The 12871-nt window shown below is 52.3% G+C and overlaps 1 protein-coding gene across 1 annotated transcript in view; it reads right to left on the bottom strand.

Moving 5' to 3' along the window:
- Nucleotides 1–421: 421 nt before the first annotated feature.
- The window catches only part of LOC140253781 (maestro heat-like repeat-containing protein family member 2B), a 17020-nt gene continuing 4570 nt past the window's right edge, over nt 422–12871 (bottom strand). The window contains 26 exon segments of the mRNA XM_072339703.1: nt 422–691; nt 1828–1920; nt 2980–3078; nt 3248–3403; nt 3539–3661; nt 3860–3979; nt 4272–4379; nt 4702–4754; nt 5156–5297; nt 5521–5561; nt 5687–5852; nt 6042–6149; nt 6293–6342; nt 6345–6411; nt 6695–6768; nt 6857–6971; nt 7086–7154; nt 7435–7487; nt 7490–7526; nt 8040–8183; nt 8544–8638; nt 8641–8694; nt 8830–8928; nt 9083–9248; nt 9388–9513; nt 9671–9792. Of these exon segments, the coding sequence (XP_072195804.1) occupies nt 422–691; nt 1828–1920; nt 2980–3078; nt 3248–3403; nt 3539–3661; nt 3860–3979; nt 4272–4379; nt 4702–4754; nt 5156–5297; nt 5521–5561; nt 5687–5852; nt 6042–6149; nt 6293–6342; nt 6345–6411; nt 6695–6768; nt 6857–6971; nt 7086–7154; nt 7435–7487; nt 7490–7526; nt 8040–8183; nt 8544–8638; nt 8641–8694; nt 8830–8928; nt 9083–9248; nt 9388–9513; nt 9671–9792 (2750 nt within the window).

Here is a 12871-nt window from a genome sequence, read left to right as displayed (position 1 = left end):
AAATGCAGAAGACAGCTCGAAACGCAGCTGAATTTCTTTTAGCATAGGACCCTCATGCAAGACTGAGCTCAGATTGTGTCAAAGCTGCTGGCATTTGACAGAAGATTACTGTGATGGCTTGTACACAAGGAAAATTAAGGCAATAAAAGGTAAGATGTTATTCGAAAGTGCTATAATAGCATTAATACAAATTCGTATGTGAGCACCCTTATCTCATTATAGAAAGTAATTTTTTTCCAGTTCTAGCAGTGATTTCTTCAGCACTTATTTCAACTAAGACAGAAAATGCTCCCTCACACTGCAGTATGCATGTATACAGCCAGCTATATTGACACAGCCATGGTTATGCCTTCTTAGTTTCCTGAGAAAACTTTTAGAGTGGAAAGTAGTTGCCACCATTATTATCTTTAATTTCTGTGACTTAATTGTGACTTTCAAATGAGCACATCAGGTGACATCCATCGACATTCCCAATCAGCAAACCTGCAGGGTCTAACATAATGCGCCTGCTGCTTTTATCAATACGTTCAGCTAAAATCCAAAGAACCGTGGTTGGGTGTTTGGGGTTTTTTGTTGTTTCAAAAGTCACAGCTTTTAGCATCTCTGACGTGAATGTAATATGCAAGTTCTCAAATAAGTCTCTCTCTAATGAACTATTGTACAAGCTTATTTTTCTTCCTAGTCCATGATCCTGGGCAAAAGGTATGTAAAAACGTCAATGCTATACATATGATGGATGAAAGATCACATACAGCAAGGCAGATAAGTGACCTTTGATGGTCTGTTCTGAAAGGCCAGCATTCAAAAACAGAAGCTCTTCTGTATTTATCCCTCTCATCTTTCACAACCCAGACATATAAAATACGTCACTCATCCTACTGAGTGTAATTTCCTGTACGTTACTGTTACAAATCATGTAGTATCTGGTCTCCCTCAGGTTCTGCACTTCAGTACTTAGCATACCTTTTATTACTATCATTGTTTTGACTACAGAGTTGAGGCCTGGCTTAGGCAGGATGTAGCAGTAAGCACATGAACAGGCGTTCTGAGGGAGAAATCCTGTGTGTGATCCAGAGGTCATCCAACCTCCTAGCCCTGTGTGCTTTATCTTCTGATTTGCAAGCTCCACCAGCCCAGAGGAGATCAGCTGTCTTAATAGCTCATAGCCTGAAATTCAGCCTTTAACACTGTTAGCCTTGTTTGGTTGGGTTTTTTTAGTCACTTTAAGATTTAGCTCCGATGTCTTCAATGAATATGAGAAATACCCTGGGACTGTCTGAAGGAATTAGGCAGCAGACTTAACATAGAAGCCTAACACTACTGAGGAATCAACCCATTGTGTGTCATACCTGGAGGATGGCAAGTCCAACTCACACATCTCAGGGAATCAATGAATTTTAATGGTGGCAGGCCTGCAGTGTGTTACAACATGCTGCAGCCAGGACCCACTGCGTAGTTGCCTGCAAATAATATTCCACCCCTCTATTCTTCGTGTTCACTGCTCAAAGTCCTCCTCTGAGCGGCTATTTGACTTCCCTAGCTTAACCTGGCCCACAGTCTGCTCCCTCAGCCTGGTCTGCTTAAGAGATTTTCTTAAATTAAAAGCAAAATCTCAGCAGATATGAAAGATAATTAATCCCTATAAGCTCACGGTTCTCCGTGGGTATTTTTCTTGGCTAACGATTTCCATTATCTCAAGAAAGCAACGCATTAATGAAACAACAATAAGAAAGTGGAGCATATCGGCATTCCAATAAAGAGGGCAAATGTAGAGACTTGTGTCTGAGCAAGAACAACGCCAGGTACCAGTATAGGTTGGGGACTGACCTGTTGGAGAGCAGAATAGGGGAAAGGGACTTGGGGGTCCTGGTGGACAGCAGCGTGACCACGAGCCAGCAATGCAAGAAGGCCAGTGGCATCCTGGGGCATACCAGAAGGGGCATGGTTAGTAGGTCAAAAGAGGTTCTCCTCCCCCTCTACTCTGCCCTGGTGAGACCACATCTGGAGTATTGTGTCCACTTCTGGGCCGCACTGTTCAAGAGGGATGGGGAACTGCTTCAGAGAGTCCAGCGCAGAGCCACAAAGATGTTGAAGGGACTGGAACATCTCCCTTATGAGGAAAGGCTGAGGGAGCTGGGTCTCTTAGCTTGGAGGAGACTGAGAGATGGCCTCATGAACGTTTATAAATATGGAAATAGTGTGTGTGTCAGGAGGATGGAGCCAGGCTCTTCTCAGTGACATCCAGTGATAGGACAAGGGGTAATGGGTGCAAGCTGGAACATAGGAGGTTCCACAAAAATATGAGAAAAAACTTCTTCATGGTGAGGGTAACAGAACACTGGAATGGGATGCCCAGAGAGATTGTGGGGTCTCCTTCTCTGAAGACATTCAGAACCTGCCTGGACTCATTCCTGTCTGACCTAAGCAAGGTGTTTCTGCTATGGCAGGGGGATTGGACTAGATGATCTTTTGAGGTTCCTTCCAAACCCTGACACTGTGATTCTCTGATTGAGTAACTGGTATGGCAAAGAGACGACAGCTATTAAAATGAAGACTTGGAAAAAAAAAATACTATTTTCACATTTCTGCCAAGATTAAGGCATTTAATTTTTTTAAATAAATGACACATTATTTTTTAGCTCTTCCTCTTCTTCTTCTTTCTCTTCTCTTCTCTTCTCTTCTCTTCTCTTCTCTTCTCTTCTCTTCTCTTCTCTTCTCTTCTCTTCTCTTCTCTTCTCTTCTCTTCTCTTCTCTTCTCTCCTCTCCTCTCCTCTCCTCTCCTCTCCTCTCCTCTCCTCTCCTCTCCTCTCCTCTCCTCTCCTCTCCTCTCCTCTCCTCTCCTCTCCTCTCCTCTCCTCTCCTCTCCTCTCCTCTCCTCTCCTCTCCTCTCCTCTCCTCTCCTCTCCTCTCCTCCCCTCCCCTCCCCTCCCCTCCCCTCCCCTCCCCTCCCCTCCCCTCCCCTCCCCTCCCCTTCCCTTCCCTTCCGTCAGTGATGCTCTGCAGCAGCGCAAGCTTGTTCTGCAAGTCCTGAGGCCCAAGAGAGGAGAACATTCTTTTAACTGTGGGAAGGGCCGAGGGCTGCAAGGGGAACATGAGGGGGCAACGCTAAGGGAAGGATTGGGTGTTCATCTGGACACAAACCATTCCCCAGGGGACCTTTGGAAGAAGAAGGCCCATCACAGCATTCCCCCTCACACAGGGGCTGCAGCTGGGCACTTAGACACCCTGGCATAGTTTGAGCCCTCACCCGACAGCTGCAGCTGTAGAGCAGCAGGATGTTGCCCACAATGTCTCCCTCCAGATGGGCAAGCAGTTGTTCCTTGGAGGCTTTGAATGCCAAGCTGCCATGGGCAAGGATGAGAGCTCTGCGTGTGGCACAAGCTCTTGTGCTGTTCAGCTCCATCTGTGTGGGGAGAAATGCCTTGAGATAGTCACTCAACAGCCCCCAGTGCCACACGATGCACCTGGGCTCCCAAGGCAGGAGCTGCCTTGAAAATAAGGCAGGAAAAAGCCAAGATGGAAACGCATAATGCTTTACCTTCTTCTGTCTGGAAATCCTCCCATTTCGGCCTGTGCACAGCCTGGACGTAAACATGGTGAGTGTGTCCAGGACTGTGTGGAAGTTGCTCTCAGCGGCATGGCTGAGAAGAGAGATCATTCCCTGCACAAAAGAACAAGGGGTGTTTGGTGCAGGCCTGAACCAGCTGGCACAGCCAGCCACAGTGGCCAGGCTGGTCTTTGCCTGAAGGAAGAGGCAGCAGTGAGGAGATCAAAAGGCCCGGAGCAGGGCCAGAAGAAGCCCTCAGCCCAAGGGACAGACTGGGGATGCTGGCAGAAGCTGGTTGGAAGGAGAGCTCACCTGGACCTCAGATGGCTTCTCCATGTTTGCTTCCTCCAGGTGTTGCAGCAGCTTCTCTTGGACGTGGAGGACTTCCTGACAGGCTCCCAGTACTGCCCCCAGTGCCTTGTACAGGAAAGACTGCATGGGAAGGGAAGAGAAGGGATGGGAGGGAAGAAGCTGAGATGTGTCAGCAGCCTGACCTACTGGGAGAGGGCCAGGTGGGAAGGACCCACGGTCCCTGGGAGATGCTGAGAGCAGCTGCAGGGCCGAGCTTTAGCCAGCCCTGGGCAGTTTGCTGGGAAAGGCCCTCTGGGGGGCACAAGCCAGGGAAGCAGCATGAGCAGCCCATGTGGGCAGAGCACCAGCCACAGCCACAGCCCCAGTTGGGCACCTGCGACTGCACCGCTGGGTAGAGCTGGGGGCAACCCACCTTTTCCCCAGAGCTGCTGGGAGAGCTGCTCAGCCACTGGCTGAGCTCGCAGCTGAGTCCCTTAGTCCAGGCCTCATCCTCCATGGTGTCCAGTGATGCCCTCAGGAACTGTTGGAGAATGGGAGAAGCCAATGTTCCTTGCCTATTCCCACATTCCTAAGTCACCACAGCCTTCTGGGGACAGGTGCCTGGAAGAACAGCCCCTCTCCCAGCTCCACCCAGCATTCCCTCCATTCAAGCTGCCTGCCACTTTTCTCTTAAGACCCCCCTTGGGCTTGGGACAAAGAGGAAGAAGCAGTGCCACAGTGGCAGGCAGCTGCTTTGCAGCAGCATTTGAGAGGCTGTTCCTGTCCCATGGTGGCTTATGGGAGTGGGGCTTCTCGAGGCAGGCAAGCATTTCTCTGCACCATGCCTTCTGGCAATGCTGTACCTTTAGCAGACGGTGCTCCCACTCTTCAGAGCTTGGGACGCTCTCATCTTTCCCTGCACAGCAACAGGAAGCAAAAGACACGTGCTTGGGATCAAGCCACGAAAGAGCTGATGCAAACCTAGCTTGGTCTGGGCACTCAGCACTGCTAAGCTGGGACCTGCACCCCCTCCACAATGACCCATCCCTCCCCACAAACATGGTCCCCACAGGAACACAGAACTAACTGCTCCAAGACTGCTGTCTGAGGGGATGTGAAAGGCCCATCCGTGTCCTGGAATGGGTAGATCCCCAGGGGGAAAGGTCCCTGGGCCTCAGTGCTGTCTCCCTGGAATGGGAACAGCAGCAGAGCAAGCACTGGGCCGCAGGCCATGCTTCCCCTGAGCCATGCAGCAGAGCTCTATTTTCATTCCTCCCCTTCCCTGCCTCCACATCTTCTTCCCCACCAGCACTTTACCTTCAAGGCACCGCAGCAGCAGGGGGATCTCAGCAGCCCACGTGGCCCCCACAGCTCTGTGGATCTTGCTGTAGAGGTGTTGCATGAGCATCAAGGCAGCGGTTTGGAGTTCACTGCCTGCAAAAGGGCTCCCTGCCACCACCTGAGCAAGAGCAAGGAGAAGCAGGGTCAATTCTGCAGCAAGGGCAGCAGTTTTCTCCAGGAGGGAAGTCCTGGTGGGCAAGGTGCAGCCAGCAGCTTTGCCCATGGTGCTGCAAGCCCGGAAAAAGAAAGTCATCCTCATGGGGGAGATAGGTGCTGGCACCCTTGGCCATGCTGCTTCTTTCTCGGGGCTCGTGGAAACAGCCTCTGGAGCATCTACTCACCAACAGGCGTGCCAGCAGTGTCTGCGGAGTCAGCAGTGGGCCTGTGAGGAGAAAGAAGTACTGGGTGAGATGCCAAGACATGCTGCGCTCTGCCACACACACCTGCACTGTCCCTTTTGGGTGCTAATGGGTCAACAGAGCTCACTGGGGCAGTTTCTGCTCCTACCTTGAAACATGGAGCTGAGGAAATGGGGATCCAGTTCTTCTGGATCTATCTCCTGCACTGTCAGGTCCCCACTCTCAGCCAGGGTTTGCACACAGCGGGAGATCGGGATCAGCATGCCCGTGTACTGGGCTGGCACCACATACAGCAGCAGCCGCGGCCAGAAGAGCTGTAAGAAATGAGGCAGTTGAGCATGTCAGCTTTCCTGCCTCTGCTCAGAGATGAAGAGGACTCTGTGAATTTCCCCGAGCCTTGTGTGCTTCAGAGCACGTTGGAGGACAGACCTGGGGTGGTGGAATGGGAGGAGGAACATGCGGTGCGAAGGCAAGGAACAGCAGCAGGGCAGACTGCAGCTTACTTTGGTCACCCCTCTCACAGAGAAATCCAGTGACCCCAGGATATCCATGCACAGCTCTTGGAGAGCTCCTTCTTCCTGGGCTTCCTGGACAGAAAGGGTTCCGGCTGCCTGCACAACAGTGTTGTTGGAACACTGGTTACTCTCAGTTCTCAGGAGCCTCTCAGGATGCTCAGATGGGCCACAGCTGTGCTTCTGTGCCAGTCTCTGAGCAGCACGGTCTTCCAAAGGAAGATGCTGCCCGCTGTCCTTACCCTTCTTTCTGTGGTGCGGCTGAACTCGCTGAAGATGTGTCCCACCACATCCAGGCTGAGCAGCTCCAGGCATTAACACTGAGCAGATCCCTGACTAAGTGCATAACGGCCCTCCTCACCTGCCAGGAGTCAATTGTGGCTTTGATTTTCCTGCTCAGAAGTCAAAGGAAGCCACCTGCTCATTGGGGCAGCCCTTTGGGCATGAGCAGAGACAACAAGAGCAAAGGCGAAGTCTTGCTCCTCAGGTGAGGGCTAGGCCTTAGCACCAGTGGTGAGCTCTCCCTACACAGCACAGAGGCCTGCCCACTCTCTCCACAGGAACCATCACAACCAAGTGGTCAGGGCCCCTCACTTCCCTGGGCACCCCAGCCCTGCCCGAGGACACTCTCCCAACCATCTTACCTGCGTCCTGAGGTCCCTGCACAGACATTGCACAGCCTTCACAACAAGGGACAGCTTCTCTGTCATCACAGGATCTGCATGAGATGCACAGAAGCATGTATGGTCTGAGACACAACCCAAATGGCAAAAGTGATCCCTAAAAGTTCCAACCATGGTACTGACCATCAGAGCAAGCCAGAGCACCAAGCAGACTCAGGGCTGCCACACATCCAGCCTCCCTCTCACCACCCAGCTGTGCCTGCAGAAACAGGACTGTTTCCTCTGGGCAGATCCGGCTGCGGGAGGGAAATCCCACACTGTGTTAGCAAGCAACTCATGTTCATTCCAGAGGTTTGCAAGAGAGGTTTTGGCCAGGGCACCACCAAGGATCACCAAATCTTCTCTCCTTACCCTGCAGCAGGATGCAGTGGGTCAACTCAGCTCTGTCAGCTTCACTGTGCTGCTTGGTGTCATCAGAGAGCTGTGGGAACAAGGTCATTTTAGAAATCACATCAGCACTGAGGGTGGAAAAGAAACTGTGCTGCCAGCTCTCATCTCCCTCGGCACCCTCGGGAAGAGGACATGCAGACAAAACACAGCCTGCCCCACAACATCCCTGGGGGCACACACACAGCTCTGGAGCAGCCATAGGTATGCAGGAGGTCAGGCTGAGCAGCCATCAGAGGCTCAGAGCTCCACAGTCCTCCTGAAACTTAGCCAGGAGGGAAACTGCTGTGGGTGCAAGGATAGGCTCCCCTTACCTGGTAGAACACAGCGCTGGTGATGGCCAGAAACTTGTCCTTGGGGATGACGATTGAACTCCCTCTAAAGCCTCCAGGAAGATAGTGAGGCTCTGCAAGAGACCAGGAGGAAGAAAGGGCTGAAGCCACATCTAGCCACTTAGGAGCAGAAAAACTGATTCCCAATGGTTTATCCACTGGAGAAGCTCCCGCACAAGTGTTCTGGTTTGTCCCCCTCTCCCCTGCAGCACCAAGAGAGTCTCTCTGCTCTCAACCAAGTCTGTTTGGGCATCGTTTGCAGGCATTTCCCACCCGGCAGCCCTCTTCTCCCCCATCAGATGCAAATGAATGTGGTCCCCTGACTGTTAGCATAGAGCTCCTCAGGCACTCAGAACCCAGCAGTGGTGGTGGTTGTAGTGAAGCTCCAGTCCCTGAGAGATGGGCCCCAGTGACTCCTGGCTCTCTTCTGGCTTCTGTCTGGGTTGTTCCTTCCTTGACTGAAGAGCTCAGGAAGCCTCAGACCCCCCTTGTACACCTATTCTTTCTTTCTCCAAGGGCTCTCTTCTCCTCCTGCAACCCCTGACCCCTCATGGCCCCACCTCCACACTGAACCCTGCACATCTCACCTTGTTCCCCCTGCAGGTGTCTTGGACCTCCTGATACGAGTGCACTAACTGGAGGAGCTGCTCCCAGACATGCTCTCGAGGCAGCTCCTCTTGCAGGAGGACAGTCATCATGGCAGTCACAACCTCAAGGACGGCCTGTTTGTCCTGGAGAGGGATGGCAGAGGTGCAACATCAAAGACTGAAGGTCTGCCCTTCCAACAGAGAGGGCTTTCTCTTTCCATTCCCCTTCCCCATTCCCCATGCCCAGCAGGAGATGGGCTCGCTCTGGAGGGCAGGGAGGTATTCTGACACCCTTATCCCCAGCTCTCCCTGCCACAATGCTGTGACATGCAGCTGCTCCTGGCAGGAGATCCAGCCCCAAACACAGAGCCACTTCAAGGCCCTTTGCAGAGCCAGCCCACTTCCTCTCATCACCCCTCTGCTCTCAGCCCACTGGGTACAGACAGAGCTGCCAACATGGATGCCCCCACTGACATCCTGGGCTGGGAATGCAGCAGAGCTCACCTTTTCCTCCTTGCAATCCTGCCAGTTTCTCAGCACAGTGAAGAAGAGCTGGGAAAGACTCTTGTAGATCTGTTCTTTCTCCGTGGCAGGCCAGAACATCGTTCTCCAGAGCACAAGTGAACCTTGACTCCTTCCAACCACTGTTTCACAACTGAAAAAAATAAACAAAAAAGAAAAATGAATGATTATTTTTAAAAAACAAGAGTAAAGGGAGCCTATGAGACTCTGCAGCAGGGTGAGATGCGAGGGCTGTCCCGAGCCCCCCTGCTCTGCTGCTGGCACTCACCAGTACAAACGATGTGCAGGGTCCGGCCGCTCTTCACCTGGCCCACCATACTGCACAGGCCAGCCAGCATCAGCCGCATGTAGGAGATGCACTGTGGAGCTGCAGAGAGGAAAGAGAGATCCACGGTCAGAGCCTCAGCAGTGAGGAGGAGGGACTGCAGCTCTGCAGCCCGCAGCTCAATGCAGATTACATGCAGACGGGAGAGACCCTTTGCCAGGTTGTCATTGATGTCAGGAGGCTGAGGGCACTCTACCATAGCTACTGAAAAGTTTGCTCAGGGTGATGAGCACAAACTCCTTGGACATCTCCCCTGCGGCCTTCAGTTGTCCCTGGAGCTCGGCCATCACCAAGCAGAAGTGCATCCGGGCCAGAGCCACCAGGACGTTGCTGGCAGCCGTCCTCACGCTGTCTGTCACTCCCTGAAAAAGAGCCACTGGTGACATACAGCACAGGAGGCTGCCTGAGACCTTCCCTTGGGAGGGCAAAGCCACCACTATCCGCCAGCAGAACACCAGCGTGGGCAGGTGGCTCCCTTTGCCTTTGGGAGTGACCTCTCACCTGGGCTGCTGTCAGGTCCTGGGACACCTCTGCCAGCAGCCGGTTCACCACTCCGCATGGTGGGCGGCCGTCGTCGTCTTCCCACAAGACGCTCTTGAGCTCGTAGTAAACCTGAGCTCGGTCACCCTGGGGACAGGGATCAGACATGTTTTGCTTTGCCCTTGTTCCCGGGGAGCCACCCGCTGCCACCCATTGCTGTGCCAATGTGCTTCTGGGGCCTGGCACCCATGGGACCGTGGCACTGGGTCGGGGCAAGGACTGATGGTTGGATGTCCCAGCTCACCTCCTGGTCTTGCAGGCGCTGCAGCAGCGAAGTCACAGCACAGGCAGGGACAGGGCTTGCCACCCTGCCTCTCCCTCTGCGACGTGTACATCTGGGCTTGCAGCCCACACAGGCAAAGAGACCTGGAAGGAAAGAGCAGAGCTGCTGGTGTTGCTTGGAGCCAGGGCCGAGCATCCAGCCAGCTCTTGGGAGGAACTCTCCTCCAGCCCCATGGCGTGGGGTGAGCTGCGCTGGAACATGTATGGTCAGCGGGGAGACAGGAGAGAGAGCCTTCCCGTTGCTGGGTGCTGGGGAAACCATGGTGGGCAGCTGCACTCAGCAGAGCAAGGACAGTGCTGCTGGCACATCCTAAACAGACACTGGCGGCACACACGTGCTCCGTCAACGTCACTGTGTCTGGAGAGGTGGAGGGACCTCACCTCGAAAGGCTCTCAGCCGCTATGACACATCCATCACTGCAGGAAATCTCCAGATAGGCACAAAGCTCTCTCTGGTCCTCTCCCTGCGGGTCCCACAAGAGACAGCATGTCTTTGTGAGGCACTTGGCTCCAGGGTGGACATGTTCTGTGACCAAGCAGGATTCAACTCAGCTTGTGAGGGAGAATCCCTAGCAGCATGCAGCTGCCGGATACCATTGCCTGGCATTGTCTTAGTGACTGGGGACTCCATGTTGGGAGGCACTGAAACCCTACCTGCTGCCCAGACAACCTCTCCAGAGAGCTTTGCTCTCTTCTAAGGGCACATGTCAGAGGCATAAATAAGACACAAAAATAAATAAATAAATAACAGAACTAAAAACCATTAGGAAAGAAATTTCCTAACTTCCTATAAGTAGACATTTCCTTATAACTTCCTATAAGTAGACATTTCTGTTTAATTTGATTTTTCAAAAAGAAGAAACGTTTCCCTTATTCTTCTCTGCTGAACCTTAGAAGTACAAAGGAAATGCTTGATTTGAATTCATTTACTTTTATCATTCACGTGAGTGCATCTTGACTCAGATATCTTCTTTCTTTCCATCTTTACAATCCATTTCAAAAATAAGGGTACATTAAATTCCTATCAAAGTGATTTCAAATGCAGAAGAATCATACAGTCACAAAGCCACGGGGTTGCTGTTTTATCTGGATGTCAGCCTGACCGACCTCCTGCTCAAAGCAGGAGGGCTCAGCACCACATCGGCTCTGTCACGGCTTTGTCTAAGTTGATCTAGAACACCCCAAAGGACAGAGATTTTATCACCTTTCTGGGAAGCCTGCCCAATGCCCCATCACTGGTGGCTTCACTTCACCTGACATTCAAGCTGAAGCTGGCCTACCTTGCTGCTGCTCGTTTACAGTGTATCTATCATCTTTGGCTCTGTTCCCTTTCAGTGGATGTATGGAACTATTAAACTGTCCCCCTTAGCTTCCGTCTCCAGACTGAAGAAGCCCAGTTCCCTCAACATCAAACAGGCCACGTATCCATCATTCAGATCATCTTCTAGGACTGGGTGCCTGAACTGCACACATTAAACTAATTATAAATTCACTGGTACTGAAAAGGGAGATCCGTTTTCTTTTGCTGATGAGACATCATTCTTTAAGGTCGGCCACATACAGCTTTTGTTGCTTATTCAATTGACCCATAATCAGTCTAGTGCAGCTTGCCAGATATTTCCATAGTGAGATACAGAGCAAGGGTGAGTCTCTGAACTGGTTGCTGAGGCACGAGTGATAGTATCCTCTCCTGCCAAAGATGATCAAATGTAACAGCCTTTGTTGTGTTATTGTGTCACAGTTCCCGCTAGAAGCCCTTTTGATCGCCGAAGTCGCCTGACTCGGAGCCGTCCCGGTCCGATCAGCAGCGACTGACCGCGGGGTTCAAGGGGGATCTCGGGCGGTTCCTTCAAGCAGGGAACCCCCGGCCTACAGGAGCAGCCGGCAGCTCTCGCAGGAGCCGCTGACGCAGCGCGTGGGCGTTGCCTGCAACGGCAGGAGATTTAAACGGGCACAGTAGCCGGTAGAAGCCCTTTTGATGGCCGAAGGCTGCTGATGTGGTCTGCTTGGACTTCAGCAAAGCCTTCGACACTGTCTCCCATGCTATTCTCCTGCAGAAGCTGGCAGCCCGTGGCTTGGATGGGTACACTCATGTCTGGGTAAGGAGCTGGCTGGAGGGCCGGGCCCAGAGAGTGGTGATAAATGGAGTTAAATCCCGTTGGAGACCTGTCACGAGCGGTGTTCCCCAGGGATCGGCGCTGGGGCCTGTCATCTTCAACATCTTTATTGATGACCTGGATGAGGGCATTGAGTGCACCCTCAGTAAGTTCGCAGATGACACCAAACTGGCTGGGAGTGTGATCTGCCTGGGGGTAGCGAGGCCCTACAGAGGGATCGGGATAGGCTGGAGAGCTGGGCCAAAGCCAATGGGATGAGGTTCAACAAGACCAAATGCCGGGTCCTGCACTTTGGCCACAACAACCCCAGGCAGTGCAATAGGCTTGGGGTGGAGTGGCTGGAGGACTGTGTTGAGGAAACGGACCTGGGGGTACTGATTGATGCTCGGCTGAACATGAGCCAACAGTGTGCCCGGGTGGTCAATAAGGCCAACGGCATCCTGGCTTGTATCAAAAACAGTGTTACTAGCAGGAACAGGGAGGTAATTGTCCCCCCTCTACTCGGCACTGGTGAGGCCGCACCTCGAGTACTGTGTTCAGTTTTGGGCCCTCACTGCAGGAAAGACATTGACGCCCTGGAATGCGTTCAGAGGAGGGCTATGAAGCTGGTGAGGGGTCCGGAGCACAGGCCTTATGAGGAGTGGCTGAGGGAGCTGGGATTGTTCAGCCTGGAGAAGAGGAGGCTCAGGGGAGACCTTATTGGCAGCTATTAAAATGATGACTTGGTTAAAACAAACAAACAAACAAAACAAAACAAAAAAAAAAAAAACTCTTCCACATCATAGCCAGGATTCTGGTATTTAATTTATTAAATAAATAATTCAATTTTTTTAGCTCATTTTCTCTTCCCCTCCCCTCCCCTGCCCTTCCCTCTCCTTCTCTCTTCTCTCTTCTCTCTTCAATTCTCTCTTCTCTCTTCTCTTCCCTCTTCTCTTCTCTCTTCTCTCTCTCTCTTCTCTTCTCTCTTCTCTCTTCTCTCTTCTCTTCTCTTCTCTTCTCTCCTCTCCTCTCCTCTCCTCTCCTCTCCTCTCCTCTCCACTTATCCA

Source organism: Excalfactoria chinensis, chromosome 1, assembly GCF_039878825.1.
Source record: "Excalfactoria chinensis isolate bCotChi1 chromosome 1, bCotChi1.hap2, whole genome shotgun sequence".
NCBI lineage: Eukaryota > Metazoa > Chordata > Aves > Galliformes > Phasianidae > Excalfactoria > Excalfactoria chinensis.
The sequence above is the reverse complement of the archived record's forward strand: the minus strand, read 5'-3'. Positions and strand labels throughout refer to the sequence as shown.